The 27,544-nt window shown below is 44.1% G+C and overlaps 1 protein-coding gene across 1 annotated transcript; it reads left to right on the top strand.

Annotated features, from left to right (window-relative positions):
* Positions 1-2,117: 2,117 nt before the first annotated feature.
* Positions 2,118-18,216, top strand: UTP25 (UTP25 small subunit processome component). The gene is made up of 12 exons (XM_058802256.1): positions 2,118-2,231; positions 3,440-3,479; positions 4,668-4,917; positions 5,667-5,867; positions 7,963-8,051; positions 9,393-9,803; positions 10,767-10,986; positions 13,019-13,221; positions 14,613-14,795; positions 15,422-15,534; positions 15,945-16,190; positions 17,293-18,216. The coding sequence occupies exons 1-12, from the start codon at positions 2,131-2,133 to the stop codon at positions 17,537-17,539; spliced, it is 2,304 nt and encodes a 767-aa protein (XP_058658239.1). The 5' UTR covers positions 2,118-2,130; the 3' UTR covers positions 17,540-18,216.
* Positions 18,217-27,544: the final 9,328 nt, after the last annotated feature.

Here is a 27,544-nt window from a genome sequence, read left to right as displayed (position 1 = left end):
ATTTTACAAGTTCATTAAAAAATTTTATTTAAAATTTTCAAGTGGAGAGATGTAATTTAAGAAAGAGATTATCATACAACAGTGGTTACATGTTCACTGGTCTGTGGGATATCAGCATCAGTGCTGCTTTACTGCCCATGCCTCACGAGAGAGAGCTGAGGTGTTCATTTCCTGGGAAAAACATCTTCTAAGACACACATCAATGGCACCACAACATTTTAAGTAGTTAATCCTAAACATCAAATACTGCCCAAGTAGGATCCTTCTCACACAAGGAATGGGGAGGAGGGAGGAAGGAGTTGAGCAGAAAGAGGGAAAAAAATCCAGGAATATCATTATTGGTTTCAATGGTTAAACTGAAGTCAGGATGGAGAGAGGAAAAGCGGGTGACAATAGACTTCAAGCTACAGGACCAAATCTTCTAAGCTGCTAGAAAAACTTTCCCATTCTAGTGAATAAGTGGCCACAGAAGCAAGTGCTGGCATTCAGAACAAAATAATGGGATCCATTTATTATTAATTCATAAGGCAATATTTAAAAGCAGACTGAAACTCCACAAAGTAGTGTGAAATAGCATAGCCAGAATTTTGGAAAGAGTGTACAAACAGCACTGGAGTCTGAGCTATAGGCTTTCTGTCACCAAGGTCTTATAATTTTCCCTTTTTAATACACAAGAATGCAATCCCCAAAGAGTTCTTGAGCTCTCCTGATTCAGCTCTGAGCAGACTCCTGCTCTTCCTGCTTTCTCCCAATGCCAAATTGTAAGTCAACAAGAAACAATTTTGCAACATAAAAATATACTGCCTTTTTCACGTTCCTGACAGAAGTGGGATTGATTTGCAATATTTTTCCTCTTACAGAGCATGACTGCCAACTTCACTAAAAACACCCTGCTAGCTGGAAATCGTTTATTTTAGTGTTGTTACATAACATGTTAGCTTTGATAGAACCTGCCAAGGGAATTTCAGCTGCTGGGCACAGCCAGCTCTGCTGCTGTGTGTGTGCTGTGGGGTACTGGGTAAAGCAGGTCGGTGGAATGGTTTGGATTTAGACAATTTTCCCCAGGCCAGAGGGGTTTATTGAAGAGACTGACCATGGGATTAACAACAGGCAGGAATAACTCCCGGAGGCTTCTGTGTACCTGAAGTGCAGTTAATGTGCTTGCTTGCTTCAGTCAAACCCATGGGTGCCCTCAAGTCAAGATAGTCAAGAAGCTACAATCTGAATTTTCCCCCAAAATATTCCATGCCTCGATCCTCTTTGGAATTAGGTTGCTCTCACTTAGTTCTTGTACTCCAGAGAAAAGATTAGAGAAGTTTCAGCTAGGTCATACAGAAACACGGGGGTATAAAGAACTTCTAATGCAAAGAACTGAATTTACTGTATTTGACACAATTTATGGTTGTTTCTGAAAAACTGTCTCCATATGCAGTAAAGCACGCTTTAGCAGCGCTCAGTAAGATTCAGCAGTGACATGTCAGAAGAGTCAGATTTCAGAGGGGTTTCATTTGGAGCTTTTGATTGCTTTTAGAATAAGGAAGCCTGAGTATTAAGGACACTTGAGTTTGGTCTCTTCCTCTAGCCTGACTGTAGTTTTCCCAGTAGATGTGTAGCTGTTAGCACTGCAGATCACGGGTCAGTTGGACAAAGTGCAGTGGCTCCAGTAGTGTCTGCCTGCGCTCCGCGAGCCCGGGAGCAGCGCCGGGCTGTCGGCGTGCGGTGCCCGCCCCGCTGCCAACACGCTGCTCACCGGCCGCACCGCGGCTCCGGCAGCGGAAACGCGTCACGGCCCGCACCAAGCTCGGGTCGCGGCGGGCAGCAGCGTCGGGACGGGCTTGGATTTGGGCACCGTCTGGGACAAGCGTTCCCTGCCGGTACTTTGCGTTCCCCAGCGCGGATCGCAGGAACAAATGCGCGCCCGCTCCCCGCACGGCACGCTGGCTGCTGCCGGCGGGGCGAGGCTCCGCCCCTGAGGTCACCCCCCTCCGCCTCGCCTTCCAGCCGCCCCGGCCCCGCCTTCCCAGGGTGCGACGCCCTCCCGGCATCACCGGGCGGCGCCGGGCTGCGGGCACCGCCCCGCCGTGCGACAGCGCAGCGCGCCGGGCACCCACGTGGAGCGGCCGGGCCGGCATGGGCAAGCGGCGAGGCGGGCGGGAGCTGCTGCGCAGCCTGAGCAAGAAGCAGAAGAAGCACCTGCGGGAGTTCGGCGAGGAGCACCCGTTCTATGACAAGTGAGTGCCGGGCTGGGCGGGGCCGGCCCTTGCCCGCGGTTCGGTGCCGGGGCTGCAGGGCCGAGGGGCCCCGCTCAGTACGGGCCGGGCCGGGCGGCCGCCGCTCCCGCTCAGGCTGGGCCTGGGCTCCGAGGGAAGGAGGGGAGCTGCAGCTGCATGGAGCACTGCCGCTCGCGAGCCGGGAATCTCGAAAGCAGAGCGGAAAGCAGGAAATGTCGGCTCGGATTTTCTTGCAACAAATGCAAACTCCTGTGGTGCAGCCCGGAGGCTGCCGCCAGGAGTGGGGAAAAGGGGTGGTGTGAAGTAGGCTACCATTTTGATACCAGGCCGGTCTCTAGGCTTGTCAGGGTTCCAGCTTTCCCACTGTTTACTCCGTGCTCTTTTCTGATCTCGGGAAGGGTATGAAAATAGAGTAGCGAAGATGTGTGTGACAGGAGCCATTCCCTCCTTGGCGGGATGCCCGTCTGTCAAAATTACCTCCTTCCTTTTGTGCCCACGTGTGAACTTCTGAGGAGAGAGCTGCTTAGTCCCGATGCTCTGTGATCTGTGCTGCTACTGTAAGTTTTTTAGGAGCAGGCACGCAGTGTTAAGGTCTGTGTGTCCCCTGGGACCCTCCTGGCCTGTCTGTATTGGGGGGGAAGGCCTGCTGCAGGGAATGTCCTGTGTCACCTATACAGTGATGCTCAGTCCCACACAAGACTCTGTATATTTTTGGAGAAACTGAGGTTAGTTTAAGCCCAGCTTGCACAGTGGCTTCTTTGAAGAATTGCAGTCCCAACACTAGTTAACTGATGCTGGTTTTCCTTTAGTTTGTGTCTGTTTCCCTCTTCACAGACCAATATTTAGCGCTAAAGTAGTCTCTGTCTCTGGTTAACTTTTTTACAAACTACCCTTGTAGTTAGGTGCTTTTAATTCCTTTTGAGACCTCATCTTCTGATTAACACTGGATTTTATTTCAAAATTTTTATTGATCAGTTGTAATGCCTGAGCACTTCAGGGCCACATCACCTAAGAGGAGAGGACGACCCTTAAGGTTTATCCTGAGGGTAAACACCCAGTCTGTTTTCTTAGGGAGACATGTGTGATGGTTGGGTTTCCTTTTAATTCTTTAAACTTGCGTAACTCATCAAATCACTCTTCCCCTCATTTCTTTCATCATGTGTGTAACATCATTTGCAGAGTAAGGTATGTTAGTGCTTTCTTTTCAGGGTTTCTGGAAGACCAGAAGAAACTCAAATATGTGAACTGGTAATGTATTTTTGTTCCTTCCTTACTTTTATCTTTGTGTAGTTTAGTGAAGTGAAGAACTTAGCATTTCATGTTTCCAGCTTTTTCAGGCTGATTAAGTTGTTCCACTTAGAAAACCAGTGTTTAGGAGAAAAAGATGAATGTGGTTTTTGTGTGGATCTGAATTGTTCTCTGTAATGTCTGCCTCTAAACTGTAATACCATCAGAGGGCAGAAGCAGCAGCAGGAAATAACAGCAGTTCTTAACTTTTTTGTGTGTTAGTCACAGTGAAAGATCATACTCTAAGTTGTTTTAATAATGTTGGTAAACTTGGTGTTGCATGAGTTAGGAGACTTGGTTCTTTGTTGAGCAAAGAAATATGTTAATACTCATTCTTCTTCAGATTGCCAGTGCTTTACTCTTCTTTCAGTCACAATTTGGTAATCTCCTTTATGATCAGATTAATAAAAGAGTTCAGAGTTTTGATATAGAAAAATTAATTACTTTGTTCCATTTGTTTCCTGTAGCAATTTTGTGCATTAATGTAGTATTTACTGATTTTTTTCCTTTTGGGGCTAAAAGAAACTAAGAAAGAAGGTAATGTTGTTGTGTTGATGCTCATGGTTTCACTATAGCTTTGGCTGTAATTTGGACACTGGTTTGTGCAAGCCCAGGACAGAACCGGCTCAAGTGTGGATTGCTTGAAGTGTAGAGCTGTACAGCTGAACCAAACCTGACCAACTCCCCAGGGAACCATTGCCCACTGACAGCTATTTCACTGACCTTCTTGAAAGCCAGAAGCATTTCCAGCATGCTCTGTCCCTTGTATGGGTGCCTTTCTACAGTTTTCAATCCGTGTGTGGTTTTCTTAGAAGAATCTGATGCTGGTTCAGTAAATGCTTTGTCTGTGGAGATCAAATGTCTTCACTCAGCTGAGAATGAAAGAACTGGGTTTTGTGGTGCTCCAAGTCAAATTGGTGCAGAAAGAGGCACTTCAGTCTGTCTCCCAAGATGCTTTCAAAACCTAAATGGAGGTGTCCAGTATAATGATTGGTATAAAATGCTGGGGTTTGAAAAATTGCATTGCATCTATGTAAAGGTTTAATGTGAGAGGGGAAACATAATAGCGTGAGTAGAAGCAAGAGTATTTGCCTGCTGCTTTATAGGCTGTTACTGTTGTTGCTGTTTACATTCTGTTTTGCTTTCCAGTCTGATGATTCTGATAAATCAAGTCAAGAAAGTGATTCAGAGACTGAAGTGGAACAGGTCTCTGGATATCATAAGCTCCTGGCTACCCTGAAGACCTCGCCTGAGTCTGAGAGTGAGGAAGAGGAAGATGAAAGTGAATCAGAAGAAGCTGGGGAAAGTGAGGCAGAAATGGGCAGTGAAGGGTCCCAGGAGACTGGAGAAGCAGAGGAAGGCAAAGAAGAGACGAATGACGTTCCAGAGGAGGAAGAAGGTGGTTTGTCTTTTCCCATGCTTCTTTGGTGAATGTTGTTTGACTGACGTATGTTTTTAGCCAGGATCCTGGTGTAGACTGTCTTGTTGGCTGGGTGCTCTTCTGCCTTGGAGACTCTGTTGCTCCATTGGCTCTGTGTGGGTGGGAGCAGCAGCTGCTGAAGGATTTAGCAGGGGAAAGGGTAGCTGTGCTCATTTTGTGCCAGACAGCCTGCTGCTGCTTCCTCAGATGTTGTTTGTGCGGCAGCACAGAGGAAATCCACATGGAGCAGCAGACCAGGGGTTCTCACCCACTCATGGGAGACACAAGCTGTTCCCTCGAGCAGCATCTGGCTTGGCTGTGCCACCGAGAGGAGGGAAAGGTTTGCCTCACAGCATGGGAAAGAATATGGAAATTGGAAGGAAACCTCCAGCTTTATGGCAAGGTGTCCTCATTCATGAAATCTGCAAAGAAATGCTGGGAGAGAGGAGCCAACCTTTAATCATTTCCAATTATTTAGGGTCTCCAGAAACTAAAAGTTAAATTCCCCAAACAGGTTACTTCTTTAATTTTGTCTGGGGATCACGTTTTGTGTTATGTAACATTTGGCATGCTAGTCAAAATTCATCTTTATGGTAGAATGCAAAGTCTGCTCTTATCTTTTTTGATAGAGTTTTGGGAGAAGAAAATCAGTTACTCAAAGGGAACAACATCTACAGACAGTAACTTTTCCAGGAGATAGTAACCTGTTTCTTTCTCACAATTGTCAGACACAGCAGAGCAGATGCTCAGCCAGGAGCAGGCTGATGGCACAGATACCCCTTGTGACCCACATCATGGAGTAATTGAGGAATTTACTGATGTGAAACACGAATCTGAATTTAGCTTGGAAACCAATTTCATGGAAGAGGAGAGTGGAGATTGCAATGCAGATAGGAAGGACAGCAGTTCTTCACAAGCTCTTCCAGAAGGTAAAAAACTGTGTTTGTGTTTAAGGATCTGCCTTTAGAGGAGTATGTGTAAACATGTTTAAATTGTCCAACACCCTAGCGATGGGCTTTACAGCTTCTAAGTTCCTCCACTACATTATTCATGCTGCCCACATGTCAGCTGGTTACATAAGGGACCCTTAACACTAATGCAGATGTGTAGCTGAACCATTTGTTCTCTGTAGCCCCTAGGGACTGGGATTCATGTGGAGTTTCTGCTATGACTGGTAAAGCTTAAAGTATCAGGAGCTAGAAAAGTGTGTGAAGGATGTTCTCTTGCTCTGCTGCTTTAATAGTGGTTTTAAAACCCACTGTAATACAAAGAGCTCTGCAAGCCTGCACTTGACTATGGACGATGTTCTTGGCACAAACAGCACAGTAGATAATCACAAAGCTGACCTGTGAGGTTATCCTTCACATCTCAGTGGAGTTAGAGGTCAGATTCTGAGAAGCTTGGAGCAGCCACAGTAATTTAGACAAATGCTCAGCGCTCTCAGAATTTTGAAGGTTATGCAGGGGAGTCTGGCTGCACCAGGATCAGGAGAGAGTGAAGCATCAGCAGAGCACATGTAGTGTCTTTTAAGGGTGTATCCCAGAATCTCAGTGCACTGATGGATGCATCTGAAGCTCCAGTGTTGGAGTTGTCTCGCCATATGTAACAAAACAACTGTGTTGCAGGGGTGTGCGATCCTTCAGCGACAGGGCACGCACTGGTGCTTGCACAGCTTCTGCTCATATTTAATGCTCTGTGCCTTTAATATCAGTTGGCATCGTTTGAGAGAGAGAAATATGTTTGTAGCATCCCTAGTGATGCTGGCTTGTCATCTTGGAGCAGCAGCTGACATTAGATCTGGGAGGCAGCCTGGGTGATACATGAAATGTGTGGAAGCATCAAAGGGCCATGTGATAGAAAAAACAGCTCGTTCTTGTTACCATGAGAATATGACTTAGGCTGCTGGCATTGCATTTTAATGAGAACAGTAGCTCTCCAACTGCATGCTAAGTATCCTAACAGCTTTGTTCCACCTATAAATGATGCACTACTTCTCAGTGGGTTCTTGCAGCTTGGAAGTGTCTTTATAATCTATTACAGAAAACGAATCACCTAAGACAGCAGAAAGAGGATGAATTTCTACTCTGGTCCTGGGGTCACTAAAATTCCTGAAAATGCACCCCATTACTCCCTCTACTTTATTGGGAAAATGTTGGAATCTGTAAAACTCAACTGAGGAGAGACCCTGCAGTACAATTAAATGATATCCAGTTCATTTCCATTTCTGGAAAGATTTTCTAAATTTTTTTTCATTGTCATGATCAGTAAATGTCTTGACTTTTGCCTGGGTAACTTGTGTGTGGGCTGGATATTTGTTGGCAGGCACCAATGTTCCCTAATTAGTTTTCTTTATGCAGTGAATGCTGCTGTGCTGCAAGCAGGATACAGGGCTTGGCTTTCACAATTAACCTTGCATGTGACTTTGTGCGTGCCAGTGTCTTTGAGTATAATGTGATTTAACAGTTCTTTGCCTCTCTTTTCCCTTCCAAAAAGAAATGCTGATTAGATAAATCAGACTTGTTCTCACTCCAGGCAATTCTTGTCCCCCGTCTCCAAAACTCGCCTAATATTTCTCTGCTTTATTACAGACTGTGTTCATATCACTGGGCAGAACTGTTTGTAAATTAGGAAGGTTAGCAAGTTCACTTGGGACTTTACTATTGACAGCCCTTTTCACCTGCAAGCAATGGACGTGACAGAGCTTAAGGCAAAAAATTGCCACTGTTTTCCAGTACATACTGTTTTCCTGTCTAACGTTTGATTAGTGCTTGAAAATTCTAGTACTTCCATAAGTGCTTCTTTTTCTTTTTTAAAAGCAATCTGTCAAATCTGTTCTCTCTGTTCTTTGCAGAGAGAATTTGACATCCTTTCTCTCATCTCCAAGTGCTTTGAAATAACTAGTTTTAATTGTGGTGTTGGCCAGCATGGAGACTGTTCATCTCATTTGCAAATCCATTCTGCAACTTGATTCTGCTATTAACTGCAATAGTTCTCAGGCTATTTTTTTGTTGTTACTGTAAATAGATCCATTTAAGCAGCACATGGACAAAGAACTTGAAGAAAAGGAAATAGAGAAAATGTCTACGCTTCCTAAAACTTCAAGTCAAAGTCAGGTAATAATTTTCTGTAGCCATCCATCATTCCTAAAGATGCCTGGATCAAAATAATCCTTTTTTTATACAGGTGAAGTAGATCACAGTTGTTATTATTAGCTGCTGACACTAGAATTATCGAGTTTTTTGGTTTTTTTCAATGTGTTGTTGAACTGTTTTCTTCTTCATTTACTGCTGGGCAAGAGTTGAAATGTGAAGTCTGCTGTTCCTGGAGGCATATGCTGACACACCTGAAACACATAGCTTTAGACATTGAGCTGTAGTCCCAAAACCTTGACAAGGGGTAGAAACAGGGCTTGTTTCTGAGTGGTGACAGCACAATGCCAGCAATGTGCTCTGCAGCTGAACTTCTGAGGTGACCATGTGCGCTTTTAAAGCCACTTGTGATGCATTTTCACATTCTGGCTTCAGGATGGCTCTGTCCCTGTACACATTTACATGCCAGTGAAGGGGAATTTATTGCTTATATTACTTTATTACTTAATTCTGGCAATAATATGTGAACTACATTACCAGAAAACCACCTCATTGCTTGACAAAGAATATTGGTTTTCAAAATACTCATTTTTAGACAAACCTTTGCTACATAACTTTTCCACATCTGATTTTGTTTTGGAGACTTGCCTCCCATTCTGGTCAGCCATATGCTGGGTGACATTCATTGGAAGATATCCAATGGTTAGTTAGAGAGAAAGCTGTGATTTTTTTTGAAATTTAATTTACTTTTTTGGCACATGGTGGCCAAAATTACCAGTGCCACCTGAAGCAATGCATGATATATCTTTGCTTAAATTGGTGTAGCTACTTTATGGGGACAGCTGGGGACAACTTGCATGGCAGAAGGCTTAAAGTTTAGAGTTTTCCCCCACTACACTGATAGCTGTTCAAAATCAGACAGACACCCAAGAAGACTGCATTTAACAACTGTATCACAACTTCTGGGATTAGCCCCTAATGGGTTTATTTTCTTCTTTGATCAAAGTATGTGCTCATTGGGGTCAGCTGGTAAGCACAGTTGGACTGCAGGGATCTCATCTCATCCCTGGTTTGCTGGGTGGGTTAGGCAGAAAATTCCTCTGGCATGGGAACAGTTACAGACACATCATTGCAAGATCCATCCAGATCTACCTAGCTGAAATTTATTATTATTTATCCTGGCAGACTCTCAAAGGGATTGCCTATTGAAAAAAAAATGCAAAAATATTGTATTATGAAAAGACGATTTCCTTAATTTCACGAACTTGATTAAAGTTGATACCACCAGCTGTGGTGATATGCTTTGAAGTGTGCAAGGTTAGGTACATATGACTCCTCAGTTTTGTTGGCTTATTTTCTTTCCAGTGGCCAAGGCTGGGTCAAGTAGTTTTTTCTTCCACTTTGGAGAAACAGAAAACTTTCAAAGCAGACAAAGAATTTGATGTGAAACAGCTTCATCTCCACAAGCCTTTGGAATCCACTTGGCCAAAAGTGAATAAACAGTTTCTGTCAGCAGCGGACAAGCCAACGGATTCCTCTTTTACCCCGTTACAAAGAGAGCTGTTCTGTGTCATGAATTCCTACTGGGACTTGTTCTATCCAGAGAGATCTGCTCTAACAAACGGAGAGGAGATCCGGCATGCTTACTGCCTGCACGCCCTGAACCACGTGCTCAAGGCCAACGCCCAGGTGCTCAGCAACAACGCGCGACGGAGGGATCGAAAGCCAGGCACCGACGCCGATGCCCACAGGGACCAGGGACTCACCAGGCCTAAGGTAAGGGAGCTCTGGTCCTGTCACCCCCAACCTGGCTGCCTGCTCAGGCTGTACAAACATCCTGGCAGTTTACCCACAAGTGGTTTTGCTGCTGCTCTCTCAGGGAGTGTGTTTCTGGGCGTATGCCTTTCTACATTCCTTCATCATGCCTTGAAGTTGTCCTCCATGGCCAGGGAGAATCCTGTGTGAGAAGCAGTGAGCTCAGGGTTGTTAGCCAGCCTGGTTCTGTGCCAAGCCATGAGTTTGACTTAATCTCTTTTTTTGTCCCTATCACCACAGACTGATAAATTTTCCTGCTCCCATATTTAAATCTGCCAGTGCAGACAGGTGCCTCCATATCAATCTTCGGTATCCATGCAAGGTAGTGTTGGCTGTCATTTAACGTGAGATGTGCCTGAAGTTCTTTTGTCCTTAGGCACTTGTAAGGCCTTGCCTGCATGAAAGGATCTTTCTGTTTGGACCCCAAACCAGTCCTTCCTGGATTCACAGCATCCTGTAGTTGATAACCAGGTGGATTCAGCTATGGCAGCCTGTCACCAGTGTGCCAGCTGCTGGTTGAACAATTCCAGAGTTGGGTTTCAGTGTTTGCTGCATGCCTGGCAAATCTCTGGTTTTTGTGTTGATTTCCTCATTAGCCATTTGTATTTTGGAGTTCTGTGCAGAAACTATTGCCACCCATCCAAGAGCCAGCCCTTGACCCTGTCTCTTGCTTGCCTGGAGAACGTGCTCAGTTTTCAGTTCCCCTGAGTGAGCTGGGCAGCCAGGCTGAGCTGCTGGCCAGGACCAGTTCAAGAGCAGTGCATCCCAGTGCATCTTCCCTCCCTGCTGCTTGTCAGAATGGTTTTGTTTGGATTGCTGGGATGCCCCAGGGGGGCAGATCCAAGCCCAAGTTTAATTAACGTACGCTTAATAGCGAGTGTTTGTGTTTGATGGGTTACTCTCTGTCACTGTTGATCTGCACAGGTGCTGATGATAGTGCCCTTCAGGGAGTGTGCTCTGCGCATTGTGCATATTCTCATCAGTCTCCTCGAAGTGAATGACAAGAAGAAAATAGATGTGAGTAACAAAAAGCGCTTCAAAGGGGAGTATGGCTCTGACCCAGAAGAGAAGCCCCCCAACCTGAAAAGACCTGAAGATTATGAAGCTGTCTTTGCTGGCAACATTGATGACCACTTCAGAATTGGTAATAACCTACTGAACAGATGATTTTTGGCTTGTACAGAGCTGCTACATAACAAAATTTTTCCAAATGCCTCAGAGCTATCAGAGCTGGAAGTTTGGTGAGACTCTAGGCTGTGTGGTATTCCTGCTGGTTTTGCCCTGGCAACCTGGATTTTTCTGAAAATCTTTCTTGCCTTTCCAGAACTTAAAAAGGAAGGGAAAATGGAGAAGTAATTATTTTCACATCAAGTTCAGAATAATTTAAAATGCAATGACAGCTTTATTCTAGCAGGACTGCCCACACCTCATTTTGAAGATAGCCTTGATTATGCAGCAAAATCTTTTCAGCAAAATCAGAAACAGTATGTTTCATGTTATAAAAAAAAAATCTTTTGGGTTTAATTAGCCTGTTCACAATGTCTCGTGTAATGGTTGGAACAAAATTAAAGCTCAGTACTGAGCAAAGCAGTTTTCTGCTGTGCTTCCCATGGTTTTCATGGAAGCAAATGGCTAGCCAGCAAGTAGGAGTGTTGGACAAGCAGAAAATGTGAGACTGTTTCATATAATATTGTAAACTTATGCTGTTTAGTAACTCAGTATGCATAGAACTAGCTGATGGCTTGGTTCCTGGAGCTGCTAAGATGAGAAGGCAGTTTTTGTAACTTAACTTGACAGATGAGAGGCTTTTGAAATACTGCACCTTGAAAGATAAATTGGCACCCCAAGAAATGTAATGATACAGTGGAAGATGTGTGCAGGTCGCAGTCAGTCTTTCTTCCTTCCCCAGTGAATATCTCTCAGGCTGAGAGCATCTTACTTTCAGTAGCATAATAATTTTCCTTTCAGTCCTCTCCCATACCACACTCTGCTTGTTCCACTTACTAAGTGTTAAGACATGATTGAAGAAACTTTCAGTGCTGTTAACTTGCAGAGGCAAATTATAGAAGCAGAATAATTTCTCTTTCTTACTGTGCTGCACACCCTGTTACTTCTGCACAAAGATCTCATTTAAAGCACATTTGTTATGCCTTACTGAAACCACCATTCTTTCACTTTTTTAAACAGAAAAAAGACTTGATGTTTCTAAACTGTGTATATGCTGTGACAAGTGATATCTTCTTCCTGGAAATTCAACCAATTGAACCTTTTCTTTTTTTCTTTGTTTTTTCATTTTTTATCCTTGGGTTGAAATAGACAGCAGGAGGGGTCCCTGCTGCTGTCTCTGAAATTCTTAGAAGGGCCTTCATCTGAAGCCATGCTATCTGCCTTCACATGGACAGGGAAAGAAGTTGGAGAGATTTTGTTGGGCAGATTGAAGGGGGTGGTTTGAATGTGGTCTGCACTAGCTGCGTTTTTAAGACCAGGAAACTGTGGGTCTGGAAGTGCTGCCACATAGTTATGACACAACTCCTTTGATTCCTTCCCTTTCATGTCTCTAACGTGAGAGGTGGTGCATAGGCTGGTTCAGAATGTACCCTGCAACATGTGGTGTGAGAAGCAGTGTAGGTGCAAGACTTTAGTCACTGTAGCATGAAGAACCTTGTCCTTTGTGGTTTAGTAGCAAATCATTCAGCCTTGTGAATAATGAGAGTTGATAGTCAAGAGATCCACCCCAAATCTTTCATGACAGATTAAAGTAACAGTTACTATAATACCCAAAGTTCAGGATTCGGGGAGAAAGGAGTAGTTAATCATTTTTGCCTTTTTTTTTTTTTCTTAAGTTGTTCAGTCTCCTCATTCCCCTGTTCAGCAGAAAATCAGAAACAGTATGTTTCAGTTAAAAATTTTCATTCAGATTATGAAAAATCTTTTAAAAAATAATACAGAAATACTTTGCCAAACTGCATGAAAAAATTCCACATGCTTGTCAAATGGGGATAGGGTGGGTAAGCACTTCTTGGGGAAAGGAGAGTTTCAGACAGATTAGTTGTGTCCAGCTATATTCATCAGTGTGGGGAGAGGAAATGGGGGAAATTACTGTTCCAGAACCTCCTGGAGGAACGTGGTTGATAATTGATGTTAACTGAGAACTTGCTGTTGGTGTTGTTGGACAGGGGTTGCCATCCTGCAGAAGAGCATGAGACTCTATGCACCCTTCTACTCCTCAGACATCATCATTGCCTCTCCTCTGGGCATCAGGACTGTCATTGGTGCAGAGGGGGAGAAGAAAAGAGACTTTGATTTTCTGTCATCAATAGAAATCCTCATCATTGATCAAGCAGACATTTACCTGATGCAGAACTGGGAACACGTTCTGGTGAGTTTTCCAGATATGTATTCATTTTTGTGCTGCGTTTCCCATATATGTCCATTCATTTTTGTGCTGTGTTTCCCATTTATGTCCATTAATTTTTGTGCTGCGTTTCCCATATATGTCCGTTCATTTTTGTGCTGTGTTTCCCATATATGTCCGTTCATTTTTGTGCTGTGTTTCCCATATATGTTCGTTCATTTTTGTGCTGTGCTGTGTCTTGCTGGTCTGATGTTGCTCAGTTTTGGCAGTGAGCAGTATTGCTGTTTTTACTGACTTGATTCTAGACATGGATATTCATTTCTTTTCCTCCCTCCACCCTGATATCTACCTTATACTAAGAATATTCTTTCTACAGATTTTGGGTAGATTTCAGGACATGTTCTCTCTAAAACTTAGTTTGGTGCTTTAGTAGTGTATTTCATCAAAGCTGGTTTTGGACAGTTTTAATTATCTTGCAGCATTAAGAATGATGATTTCTTTAATCACATCTGGGAGAAATTATGCCAGCTGTCTGACTGCCCAGTGTCTCAGTCAGATTGCAGCCATGTGAGGAATCTGGGCAGCCTATTTCAGGTTCCTCCAGGAAGCAAGAGGAGCTGGTGCATGTCTCCACCGATTGCACATACTAAGCATTAGTCATGTACAGAGTTAAACAGTATGAAGGGTTTCCTGTACACTTAATGCAAGTAGAGCTCTTGCATTGTGGCTAGCCTGCAGCAGTACCCCTGCTTTTTGGCTTTTGGTTAATAGAAGTTTTCAGGATTGAATTCCTAGGATTTTCTTTTCCACAATAAAATACCTCTGAGGTACCTGGACCAGAAATTTTGATTTCTTGATGTCACTATGCATTTTGGATGAGTCCGGAAGGTCTTCTTCTCTCAGGAGTCACAGAAAGGGCACATGAGCCTACACAATACCCAAGGAATGAGTCTTGGAGTCTGTTTTCTGTGTTTCCCTTTAGGTGCAACTGCCTGCCAAGTGGTAGCAGGGATGCCAGTCCTAGGCATTGTTCCCTGAGGGTAAAATGTGGCAAATTTCTTCAAACTCTACCAGAATGTGATGAGAGTTGTGCTGTGCTTGGTTTTCTTTTAGCTCAGAAACCTTGGGCCCATTGCCTTTAGTACAAACAAATCCATTATAGTTGCCCCAGGAGAAGTTTAGAAAGTTACTGTTCCTGGTGACTAAAGAGATGGTAGCTTTCGGTTCTGTGGCAGGAAATCAAGTAAATTGCTCTTGCTGTGGTCAATAAATTCCAGACAGTGGTGTCTTGGGAGGTGCTGCTTGTTTATATTCTGTGCTGCCTTGCTGGTCCCTGCCCTCTTTCCCACTGCAGTCAAGGCTTTTGCAGGCAGTCAGGGATGTCAGCAGTGATGTGTCTTCATGTGTGTGTGCAGCACCTGATGAAGCACATTAACCTGCTGCCTCTGGACTCCCACGGCGTGGACTTCTCCCGAGTGCGGATGCTGAATCTCAACAACTGGTCCAAGTACTACCGGCAGACACTGCTGTTCAGCGCCCTCCAGGAGCCCCAGATCAACTCTATCTTCAACAAACACTGCTTCAATTACATGGGGCAGGTGAGTTCACAGAGCAGCTGGAATGCTGGTGTGCAAGGAAGGGGAGAGGAAGAGAAAACCCAATTGCAGAAAAATTCTGTAACTCAGTTGCTGAAAGACTGTGTGCCTATTGTTTCCCTCACCCAAATGTTTCAGTCTGAATCCATGACATTACATACTGTGCCAGAGGCATGAAAAGCTGCTCCTCATGCAGTGATGCTTATTTGATATTTTTCTTTCATAGTAGCTGCTGTTTCATGTCAGAAATCAGATTTTGGGTTTTTTAATTTAACAGACTCGAGTTATTTGTTTTACTTATTTTGTTGTTAAATGGAGAGTTCATTTGCTTCCCTTTTTTTTCTCCTACTGTGTAAGTTGCATGAACTGTTAGTATTTTGAAAGAAACAGGAAAAGCAAAAACTTCAGGAGACCATCTCAAATACACAGGGCATAAGTAGTCATCGTGTATTTAACAGACCTGGTTTGTCTGTCATGACTGTAGCTTTGTATTGGAGCTTTCTTAAAAACAGCCTTGTGCACTGTTTTTCTTAAAAATAGTGCTGTCAGATGTGAGCTGCAGAAAGCTGTCTGCAATGTGCTTGCCTTTGGAATGCTGCTTCCCTGAACATCCTACTTCCTTCTCACAGGTGGCCATCCGCAACGTGCCGCTCACTGGCTCCATCAGCCACGTCGTGGTCCAGCTTCCTCATGTTTTTCGGAGATTAGAAGCTGACAGTGTAACCTCTGTGATAGATGGCAGGTACTGTGTGTCTCAGACTGTTTTGCTGTGCCCTAATGACTGCAATTTCAGATTCAGTGGAGCGTACTGCAGAGCACACTGTGGGCTCACCACACAAGTACATCTTCATTATTCCTCAGGTGTAGGCTGGGCTCGTAGAGGTGGAGAGGAATACTGACCTTCTTCTTGCCAAAGGCACTGGAGAATACAGTCTGGGGAAGATATACCAATCTCAATACTACAGTTGTGTAGTGCTGGTAATGCCTTTTATCTTCTACACATGTAGAAATCCTGTGAAATTAAAAGAAGGAAAAACATAGTGAAAATCTTTGGCAGTCTGGTGTTTGATGATACTCCTGTCTGAGCTCATATCAGTATTAGAAAGCTGAAGTTTCACTCTGGTTAAAACATATTTGTTGTTTTAAATTGAGGTTTCAGTTTTTCATCGACAAAGTTCTGCCCGAGTACCGCGACGCCATCATGTCCCACACACTCATCTACGTCCCCTCCTACTTCGACTACGTGCGCCTTCGCAACTACTTCAAGAAAGAGGACCTGAATTTCACTCACATCTGTGAATACACCAAAAAGGCTGCTGTCTGCAGGGCACGGCGCTTCTTCCTCAAGGGAGAGAAGCAATTCCTACTGTTCACTGAGCGTTTCCACTTCTACAAAAGGTGAGCTGTGTGTGGAGAGATAGAATGTAAGAGAATAGTACAGAAGGCAGTCTCACCCCTGAGGAGTTGCAGCTGTACTAATCACCAAAGATTAGGAACAGGCCTGCCCTTAATAGGCCACAGCCTATTGAGTGTTCTTGTTAGACACAGCCTTTATAGCTGTGCTACAAAAGAATGGATTAGCTGGGTGAGCAGAGATGGAGTTTGTTGGCTGTGGTGTGAAGAAGAAGGAGTCAGTGCTGTGAGGAACTGCCCATGAGAAATCACCAAGAAGGTAGGGGACCTTTGCAATAAGATGACAACAGTTGTGGACCGAGTTTTCCCTCTGAGTTGTGTGCGCTGTTCTGAAGGTAGAGTCTGACCTTAGTCATAGATGGGCTGTGCTGCTTTTTGAATCTGTTGGATCCCTCTGAGAACTTCTTTGACTGAAGTAAGAGTTGTTAAGTTTACTTTCAAGTTCTTTCCTGTTGTCAGCAGTCCCTTTGCAGAGACTTTAATATTTTGTTATGAGCAGAGCTTTATTCAGGAAGATGAGTGCTGCCAAGTTCCAGTGATGTCAGGACAGGATGATACAGCCTGCAAATGGGATTCATTGGGCCTTTTATTTGTGTTCATCTGTGCCACAGTAATTGTATAAAATTTTGGAAGGAAATATATAATTGGTTCAATAATGCAATACAGCGAGCTGAGGCCACTTGGAAAATTTGTTACATCTTGACTGGAGCTGCTTTCAAGTTCCTAATGGAACAGGATTTTTTTCTGTTAGCAGATGTGTTGGCAAATATGAAAAGTTTCATGAGGCTTGGTCTGATCAGGCTTCACTGTATTAAAATCCAAGCTGCAGAGGCTGACCACTTCATAAATTGGTGGTGGTTGGTACTTTAGAGGAAGTCGTTGTGCCTGGCATTGTGAGATTTTCCCCCTAAATTCTATTTTTCTGTTTAGTCTTCAGTCCGTGACACGGGGTTTGTAAAGTCGAGCTACAGCTGATGTGCATTGAGGTGGATGGAAACTGGAAGACTTGATAGAGGACTGATGTTTTACCATGCGTATTTTGTAAAATTTGCCTCAAGTGTTTTGGTTTTTATTTTTTCTGCTACAGGTATACGATAAAAGGCATTAGGAACCTCATTTTCTACGAGTTACCAACATACTCCCACTTCTACAGTGAGATTTGCAACATGCTGAAGGCCACAGACAGTGGGGTGGATGCTACTTGGACTTGCACTGTGCTCTACTCCAAGTATGATGCTCAGAAATTGGCTGCAGTGGTTGGCATAGACCGCACCGCTCAAATGCTACAGTCCAAGAAGAATGTGCACCTCTTTGTTACAGGAGAAAATGATTAAGGGATTCTGCAGACTGGATGAGTGGATGGACCTGCATTTTACTCCTAATGCAGATTTTTATATTGCTTTTTAAAAAAGTATTAAACTTTTTACTCCCTTTTGTTAAATATTCTGTTGAAATTGTTTGTATAGTATTAAATTTTGTATTTCAGTACTCTGCCCAACAAGAGATGAAGGGTGTCATTCAAAAAAGCAGGGCTTAGAAGGTGTTTTCTGTATAGAAACAAAATCAATCCAGAAACTATTTTTCATGTATATTAAAAAACTCATGGGTCAGTAAAGATTCATGCAGTGATAAATAGCTTTTGGTTTAACTGTTTCATTTAATTTTCAGGTGTAGCAAACTCACTTTCTTTTCTCAGAGGGAAGTTTTTCTTGTCTAAGATAAGAACAATGCCCAAGTATTAAATGAGTGACAATTCTGTAAGCTATTCTGTAAACAAGGGATGTGTAGGCAGGGCCTCTATAGCACAAGTGTGTTTCTGAATGAGAGTTGGACTTGCTTCAGGTTGGCACTTGTGAGAATCCTTAAATGTGCTTGGGTAGGAGCTATGGGTTTTGTGTTTTTCCTGGTGACCTAAGTATCTCTGCCTCCTATTTCCAACAGACCCTCTGGCTGGTCAGTTTTACCAGGGATAATACAAAACCAGGGAATTGTAAATGCCCCTGGGATGGTATCTAGCACCACAGGTGGAGGTGAGGTGGTTGGTTTGTGTCTGGTTGCTGTGTCTGGTTTTTCTCCTGATGGTTGCAGATGGACATGGAAGCGTCCTGGTGCTGCCTTTTTCTTTTTCTCCTTCCCAGAAGCCAAGTGTAATTGAAAGGGAGTTAAAATTAGAAGGATTTGTTTAGGTAAGCATGTGCTAGGACTGCAGGAAGATTGTTCTCCAGAGGGGCGTCAGCCCCAATGCAAGGAGGAAGCATCCTGTAATAAGCTTTGAGGGAGTTCTTGTCTAGGAGGCTTAAGTAAAAACACCAAAGTGAAATACACTTCTTGAGTAAATGAGGCACATGCTTTCTGCCAATTTTTGTCAAATTCCTGATTCCTGTATTCCTCAAAAGCTGTGAATTCCAGTAGTTATCATTCAGTACGCATGAAAATCCATGCAGTTTCTTGCTTTGCATTTTAAGTCATGTCAGTTAATTTTACATACGTCTGCTGTAGCACACAAGAACTAAGAGCCAGCCCCAGAAAACTTCTCCCAGTGGACATCTGTCTCCTGTACAGCACAGAGCAGTAGTGGCAGTCGAGGATTTTTATTTTATGGCCCAGGCTGGATGTGGGAGAATTATGGCTGTGCATATGAAACAAGCGCACAAAATAGGATTAAGGAATTTCCTTTCTACACCGGATGTACTTAGCAGAGATAAGAGCTGACCTCTGAGGAAGCTAAAGTGGGATAGCTGCTTAGGGAGATAACATGATGCAGTGCAGCTCCTGTTTAAAGAAGCAGCAAGAGTTCTGTGCCAGAGCCTTAACTCTGCAAGTATTTTTTTTCCTACACTGAAATAAAAGCAAAGTGCCTTGAAGGGAGTAAGGCCAGACTGTAGACTGAGGCCCTCATGATTTTTTTATCAGCTACCTGGGTTTGTTCCTAAGACAAGCATACTTGGAAATTTGAAATGTATATACCAGTGTCACATTTCTGATGTTGATTACTAATTATAACTCGCTGATTGCCAAAGCAGTGTGTAAATGCCTCTTCACTGCCTTCAATAGGTGCTCAGGGCTGCCAGCACTGAGCCTTGGGTTTTGTGCCATGACAAATTCTTACTTGCCTTAAGGAGCCTCACCAGGCAGCACTGATCCTAGGCAGGAATTCTGCATAGCAGCCTGTGCTAGTGGGTCAGATTTGCTGATATGGAGAGCTCTTCTCTGTGCTGGTGTGAAGGTCCCTTTTTTATCGTCTTAAATAATTCCCTGGGGCAGGGGTTTGTCCAAGACTGGTTCCAGAGACAGTGAGCTCCTGGGAGATGATGAGCACCAAGGTCAGAGTCTGGCCCATCCTGGATGTGTGTTCATGGAAGCAAATGCTTTGTTTGCTGGGACAACTGCTGGCTCCAAATTAGTTACTTTAGAGCCCATCCTCCTGGTGATAATGTGGCTTTCAGGGGTGGCTGAACCTAACACATTTGTGTGGGGACACTAAGTTTTTGAAATGGAATCTCAAGGGTTGGGTTTTTTTAAGCTGTTCAACCCTTGTTCAAATTCTGACACAAATGGAATAAGAAAGGTGTTAGCAAGTATGATATTTTACCTGTTTTTACTTGGCAGCATGCAGTCTGCAGGGTGAGTATTTTGCCATTTTTTCACAAGAATGCACCAATGATGAGTAATTATTCATCTTGACTAAACAAATGTAAAACAATTTCCTCTTCATTTTGACCTCCGTACCAGACCTTTGTGAGGATGATGGTGTTCTTAAGAATCCAGTTTTTGGTCATTGTTTTAGGAGGATCTGAGAGCACTGGCAACTAATCCTGTATTCTTTGGGAAATGTGCTGTAGCGCAGTGTGAGAGTTGACTCCCTGTTCCAGGCCCTGGCTGCTAACACTGGTGCCAAAGCATTAGCACCTAGCGTTGGGAAGTTCAAACCCAAGGGTAAAAATAACTGGTGTTAAGGTGTTAGATGAGAATTTCTCCTTAGTATCTCCTGCCTCACGAAATTTCTAAGGAAATCCTACTAATGGGTGACCAAGAGAAATACATACCTGTCTCTGTAGGAAAATTGTTCTTGCAGCTAAAGAGTTCATGCTCTAATGGAGCATTTTTTCACTAGCAAAACAATCAGGATAAGAGGTCTATTACGTTTTTTTGCTCCTTTCAAAGATAACAAAAAGGTTTTTTTTTTTTCCTCTGAAAATGTGTTTGCAGGATAGGAGCGAGCCTTCTGCTGCTGCCTGTATTAATGTGGAGGAGGCAGGGAAAGGTGACTTCAGGACAGTCTGTTTCCACGCTGGAGAGCTGCCTCCTGTGAAGAGGCAGGTTGTTGGTTTTGCAGCAGTTATTGGGAAACATGGGACGAATCACATGAGAGAGAAATTGGAGCATTCCTGTTAACAACAGCAGAATTAACAATTACTTTACAGCTGTGCTGTCACAGGCTGCCAGGGTTTCTCAGCTCTGCATTAGTCATGCTCCATGGCCTCAGACCCAGGAGTTACTCTCCAGGGTTTGGGGATTTTTTGGGCTTGGTAGCCGAGCGTGTCTGATGAAACAGTTTGTGGAGGGGCAGCTGAGAAACCATCATGGGGGGATGAAGGAGCAGCCTGTGCAGAGAGGGATGTGAGCAAGGACAGGGTGCAGTCAGCCCCTGCTCTCCCCCAGCTGCCTGGGCTGCCCCAGAGACGGCAGAGGGGGCTCCTCCCTTCCCACAGGGCCAGAGAGCTCCCACAGCTCTGCATGGGCAGGGAGCAGTGCCCTGGGGAGCTCACTGGGCTGAGCCTTCATCCCGCAGGGAACGTGGAGGTGCTGCTGGTGTGCTGGGCCAGGCTGCAGCCCAGGAGGGAGGCACAAAGCCAGAAGCCTGACTGGAAAACACCACACAGGATTTAAGCTGCACGTGTATTGCTGGAGCCAGAGCTCCTCCTGGCCAGCAGGGTGCTTCTGCCCATACTAGATCCAAGACAAAGTTCAGTCCCTGTGGTTTAAAATCTCATCTTCTGTGCTGAGCTTGACAGTAAAGGGTAATTAAACAGCCCAGGGCTGGTTGTATTTTAATTAGCCATTAGCTTCAGCGGTGCTTGAGGGTTGCTTGCTTTATCAGGTGGACTGGGAGTTGGGCTGAGACCCCCAGCTCTGGGATGGATAAACAGATTGCAGGTGAGAGCTGGTAATGGGAATTGGTTACCTGAATGGAGATGAGGGACTGGCCATAGCACTGAGTGGTACTTAAGGAATAAATATTTGATTATGTGAGAGAGGAGCAGGAATTTCAGTAAAAGACATGAGAGAGATGAAGGCTAGGTGCAGAAAAACAGCACATAGGACAAAACCAAGATTGTAAACGTGGAGCAGTTGACAACATAATTATGTAGTCACAACTAAAACCAGGAATTTGACCTTGTTCTTTCAGACAAAACAGGAAAATCACACTGAAGTCCTACATGCTGTACATGACATTACATTTCCAGGGTCAAGTCCTTACCACTGACAGTGGCATGAATCTAAAGAGATGTTGCCAGAAGTGCTAAAACAGAGATTTATCAAGATGCTGTAAGGTCTCTTATTAGCCCCTCCTTTATGCTCTTACAAAAGGGGTACTTGGTAGCTGGGACAATAACTGAAAAGACATTACTAGTACCTTGTCATTACTAATAAAGAAGAAGAAATTTCCATTTTATTTACTTGCCCTGGGTGCCACGTGTCAAAAGCCGTCACTGACATTTAATTAATATGTTAGTAAACAATATTTAGTTATAAAAATTTATATTTTTAAAATCAAAGTAGCAAAAGCAGACTTGTTTTTTTATGAAGTCATGAGCATAGATATGACATGGATAAATGGGAACCAGTTAATATAATTTATTTGTACTTTTACAAGGTTTTTAAGAAGTTCCATGATAAGGGGGGTTTCTAAATTATTTGGTGATAATAATTTGGTGATGCTGGAAGGATCACAGCAGCTCATTGCAACAAAAACTTCCAACTTACCCTGTGCCATGTTCTCTGCTGACTATTTATGTAGCATGAATGATCACATCTCCCTCTCCAGCATTATTCTGTGAATTGGTCTGGCCCCACTCAGTAGTTAATCACAGAATTAATGCTCCATTAGCCTGGGGAAGAATTTGAAAGGAGGGGAGCATATTTGGCCTTGCAGCTGTTTGCAGCTGGGCTCAGCAGGGAAGACCTGTCCAGAAAAGCCCACTGGAGCATCAAGAAATGGATGATCAGTCAGGAGGTGTCTCTGAAAAGCAGCCTTGTTGGGTTCCTCTGGTGCAGCCAGTGCTGAGTAACTGGAGAATAAGCCAGGTTTTCTGACAGCTCATGTTTCTTAGACATCACTGAACACAGCACTGTGACTTAAATATTGAAATTACTGCCCCTAAGCATGGTCTCACCCTTTCCCTGTAAAAATAAAGGACATGTTTAAATTAACAGAAAAAATTACATTTGAAGTTCCAGGTCTGAAACCTGGCTTGCTTCTGCTCTGTTGCCCTCTCCCAGAGCAGGGGAATAGCCAGTGGTAATTTGCATCACCCCTTCTGCCAGTACAGATCCCTCAGGCTGCTTTGTGCTTCATTTCTCCCTGCCGTTCTCCCACATGGGTATTGTCAGTGGAGCTGGGTGGAATGCAGATAAATGCTGGTAAAATGCAGCTAACCCAGGAAAAGAGCCCCAAAGGAATAAATTAGTGTCTGAATTAATTCCTGCTACAAGCTGGAAGTTCTCCAGTAACTTCAGAAGCTGCTTGCTGGAGTCCAAAGGAAGGAGAGATCATGCAGAGATGGAGGCACAGAAGCTCTTGAAGTGCTCACAAGCTTTGTGAAACCACTCACCTGAACTGGAGGCATGGCAGTGTTTGGTGGAATTAGAAAGAAGAGCACCTTGTCTCCACCACCTTCACCTTGTCAGGGATGGGAAGAACTGAAGCAGAAGTCAGAATCTCAGTAAGGTCCTGTTTCCAAAGAAGGAAGACCAAACACTAGTGCTCCAAATCTGAGCACCTTGGTGCACCACAAGAGGAGCTTCTGGGAGGGAAAAGAGCAGGACAAGTCTCTGTTCCTGGGAGGAGCCACAGCGTGGGGAGGCCCCGGGGCAAGCACAAGGGTCAGGGCGCTCCTGGCAGTGCTCAGGGAGCTGCCAGCAGCACCAAGGCAGCCAGGTACAGAGCACCAAGGGCAAAGCTTCCTCCTGGGAGAGGACTGGGCTCTGGGAACTCTGCTGCACTTCTGCTAGAGGCACAGAACAGCGTGAAAGAAACTCAGATCCTGGGGGTTTTCCCCGAAGGAAATGAATGGTACAAAGTACATCTTTTATTCCCATCAATCAGATGCAAATAGGTTTCCTTTCCCTTCTAATTAAGGGAGGAAAAGCAGGGAAGAGCCTCTCTCCTGTAGAAACCTGTGAGCCCTGAGGCCAGCCCAGGACAAGCAGTGAAGGAAGGTGCAGAGTCTCCACCAAGCAGGAGAGGCAGAGCAGGAGTTGCCCTTCAGGTGTCACCCATTTACAACAAACTGATCTGCTGCCAATTTAGGGACGGTTACACCACAATAGGTCACTGTAGGTCTGGCTTTGCACATGTGTTGCTTTTTCTTTTTCATTTCCCTCCAGTCTTTTCATTTTTTTTTTCTTGGAGGAGGGGCTCAATCAGGATTTAGCAATGCAAATAGGTATGGTACAGATGTTTTGCCTGTGGTGGTGAAATGGCAGTGGTTTTGCCCTTCTAAGGCAAAGAGAAGGAAAGAGCAGCAGGATTTTTTTGCACGGATGTTTTGTAACAGGAACCCCAATGGCCTCTTGGAGAGTAAGGTTAGTCTTTTCCTTGTATTGTATTTTCCTAAAGTTGTGGAAATAAAGAAAACATAGTCAGTGTGCCACAGAGAAACATCAATGATTGTATTCTGGGAGCCTGTCTCCTTAAACTTCTGGTCCCATGTAGCAATTTTTCAATGTTTTTCCCTTGGTTAAAAAAAAGCGTCTTCAGCAGCTAAAATGCTAACACATTTCACTTGCAAGTGGTGAGCAAGGGCCAGGACTTTTCAGCAGGTTATAGAGCATCTAATAAATCATTTATTGGCAAGGTTTAGAGCAATCAAACCTAAAGGAGAGCTTTTTACTTGGGCTCACCTTCAGTATGAAATTTTCAGGTGCTTGTGCACATGTGTAGTAGTAAATTAAACAGATACAAGGCTCCCAGCTTATAGAAACAAACAAAATATATATTTCTTGGATGCAGGGGCCATTCTCATGTTAAGAAATGGCACTTCAGTAAGTGGCACTGTGCTGAGGAGCCCATTCCAAAGCCACATCAAAGGCTTTGTCAGCCTTTGGGCATCTTCTGTTACCTGCAGAGCACCTCAGGCATTTTCTTGTGCTGTGCTCCCTCTCTTCCCATCTTTCTCAGTATGCAGATGAGTTCCTGGCTGACCTGTCAGGTGGGAATGGTGATGAGGAGTCCCAGTCATTCACAGCGAGGACACGGGAGCGCTCCATTCCCTGCTCGTACTGTGAGGCAATTAATGCAATTTGTGCAGTTTGGCTGAATGAACAGTTTGAAATGAACCATTGAGCCATCTGTTCCTGCAGCTGACATCAGGCGTGGCAGGAGTAGCAGTCAGCTTTGGCTGGGAGAGAAACATCTCACTGTCATTAAGGAAAGTTCAAGAAAGGGGGGCGTGGGTTTGCTTTTTTCTTCCCCTTGTGCTATCTTTAAAGCAAACTCTTTCTTTCATATTTTCCTGTGGCTCAGACTACATACCCCAGAGAATTTTCTGACCTCTGGTCTGTGGCTTGGCAGCAGGGGAATGGCTACACCAAGCACCTTCTTTTCTGACTGCTGGCATGGATTTGATGAGAGGGAGGTGCTCAGCAGCTTCTGAGTTTTACAGGTTTGTTTTGCTCTTCCCTTGCTCTGCCCATCTCCATATGCTGCTTCCTTGAGCTGAGGTGTTCTAGAAACAGCATCCCTTGAAACCAGCTCTCATGAAGCTTTTCAAAAGGTCTTCTGGAGGTCATATTTCATCTCCTGAAATTATTAAAGCCTACCTGATACAAGAAAAAAACATTATGCCATTAGTTGTAGGAAGCTCAGGAAAAATTGGACCTGTTCCTCATGGAAAAGGAGTGCTATGTACAGATGACCCTCAGGAATTGGGTGTTTGATGCTGGATCTGTGTTGGTGCTCACTGAAAGAGAGCCACAGGGAACAGATGCTTAAGGAGTTAATGCTGGTGGCAAGGGGATAAGATGAGCTTAGGGCAGGGAAAGTGTAAGCAGAGACTTAAGCAGAATATTTTAAGATTAAGTAGGCCTGGTGGACTGCATGTCTGAATAATGCACAGAGATGTGATGCAGGATTTCTCTTAACAATTGTGGACAGGCAAGATACCAGCACTCTGGGAAAAAGCCAGGACAGTGCCTGTTTTTAAGTAGAGCATCTGTGGGGAGTAGAGAAAAGTTAGGGAATTTTAAAGCCTTTGCACCAGCTCAAAACTTTTAGGATGAATTCCCAAAACAGCCTGGAAGCACTTACCAGAGAACTGACTGATCTAAAAATAACAACAAAGAAAAAAAATAAAAAAGAAAGAAAGAAACTACATCACACCAAGCTTATTTTTTTTCTAGAAAAGAGTGGACAGGGAAGAAACCATAGATGTGCTTTATCTTGATTTTCAAGGCTCTGGCAGTGTGGTACAACATTCTGGTTGAGAAAGCCAGGAAAACACTGAAAGGGCTGAGCTGATGCCCAGCTGAGTGAGAAGCATCTCTGGAAGGCAGCAGTGGCAGCAGACATTACATCACAAGCTTTCCATCACTGTCTGCTCTGGAGCAGGTCTTTTAATGGGTTTGTTAATAGCCACTGCTGGCAAAGGCCTGTGCTTATTACATCTGCACATGATAAGAACATTCAGGATCTGTAAAGGGCAGGGTTTGAATGCCAGATGTTATCAACAAATAGGAAAAAAATGGCCTGGGAATGAAAAAAAAAAAAAAAAAGGAAATTCAACTAGGACAAGATCAAGATCATGGTCTTGGGCTGAAATAAACAAATGCACAACACAGTGTAATAAAATATGATGCTTTTCAAAAAGATCTGCAAAAACACAAAGTGGTATTGTCATGTGCTAAACAGGAATCTGCACTATAAGGATTAAAAAATATTTTTTAAGTTCTTTTACTTTATAGGAGTATAATCAAAATCATTTATTGACAAACACTAGCTAGTGGAGTATCCATCTATTCTGGGACACTGCACTCAGAGCAGGCATGGGGCAATTAATGCAGGGAAGACTGAAAAACAAAAGAAGAGACTGAGGTGAAACGCTTTGGTCCTCAAAGGCACAAAAGCCTGTTCAGAGAGCAGGCAATGCTCTTTATGGTTAATAGGGTAAAAACAGGGAAATCAAAGTTTGAAATTAGAAGAAACATTTTAATGGAGATGGTAGGAAGGCATAGGAACTCATTGCTCAAGAAGGTGGCTTTTGTGTGACCTTTGCTGCCGTCTTGGCATCAATAGAAGCAAAAGTGCTGCTGCCATTGCTGCAGGAGGAAAACGTGCGCATCGGTGCCAGGGAGTGGGTCAGGTAGCATGGGAGGGACTGTGTCGTGACAGGGGAGTGTGCTCAGGGCGCTGGGGGCTCCAGCAGGCTCTGCCTCCTCTCTCGCAGCCCCGCTCCCCATCGTGCTGCTGTGTCCCAGTGCAGCTCAGCCTGGCACGGCTGGGTTCGCTCTGCTCAGGGGGACCTGCAGGGCTTGGGCTCTGCATCCAGCAGCCAGGGGAGGCCAGGCTTTAAGGTAACCCTGCCACAATTCCCTCAGCTCTGCTTTCCCACTGGATGCCATCTCATGCTGCTGGACTTCTCTGTTTCTAGGAAAGGAAAGACATTTTTAGCACAGCACTGTTTTCTTGGGAAAATGAACCAGGATTCTTCCTTTACTGCAGAAAGTGTTTGTGCTAAATGGACAATCATTTTGCCAATTTTATGGTCCATTATCCCTTATAGCAGAAGAACTATCTTAAGCAAATAGATAACAAAATAATTTATTTTTTAATGCAGACTGAATGTTCTCCAAGCCCTGTGCAGTCTTTTTTTTTTTTTTTTCATATAGCAGGAACTGAAACTGCAGCCAAACCAAGTTATGTGGCTCATCTCTGTTTTGTGATCATTTCATTTGTACATAATTAATGTCCTACATCCTGCAAAGCCAAGCAATAGCATCTGAGAGCTTCTTTTCTCTCTCAGTAGTCAGTAAACAGGCATCTGGCTGAGACACGCTTGGCATTGTTTAACCAATAGACAGTTGTGTTTTATGGGAGTGTGGCACACTGGGCCAAATTC

Source organism: Ammospiza caudacuta, chromosome 3 (genome assembly GCF_027887145.1).
Source record: "Ammospiza caudacuta isolate bAmmCau1 chromosome 3, bAmmCau1.pri, whole genome shotgun sequence".
Lineage (NCBI taxonomy): Eukaryota > Metazoa > Chordata > Aves > Passeriformes > Passerellidae > Ammospiza > Ammospiza caudacuta.
The sequence above is the reverse complement of the archived record's forward strand: the minus strand, read 5'-3'. Positions and strand labels throughout refer to the sequence as shown.

Bases quoted from the DNA above. Each gene is read 5' to 3' on its own strand.
- UTP25 (XM_058802256.1), top strand. From the start codon at position 2,131: ATGGGCAAGCGGCGAGGCGGGCGGGAGCTGCTGCGCAGCCTGAGCAAG. The intron at 4,918-5,666 runs GTGGTTTGTCTT...CACAATTGTCAG, and splicing joins CGTTCCAGAGGAGGAAGAAG to ACACAGCAGAGCAGATGCTC. The intron at 9,804-10,766 runs GTAAGGGAGCTC...TGATCTGCACAG, and splicing joins AGGGACTCACCAGGCCTAAG to GTGCTGATGATAGTGCCCTT.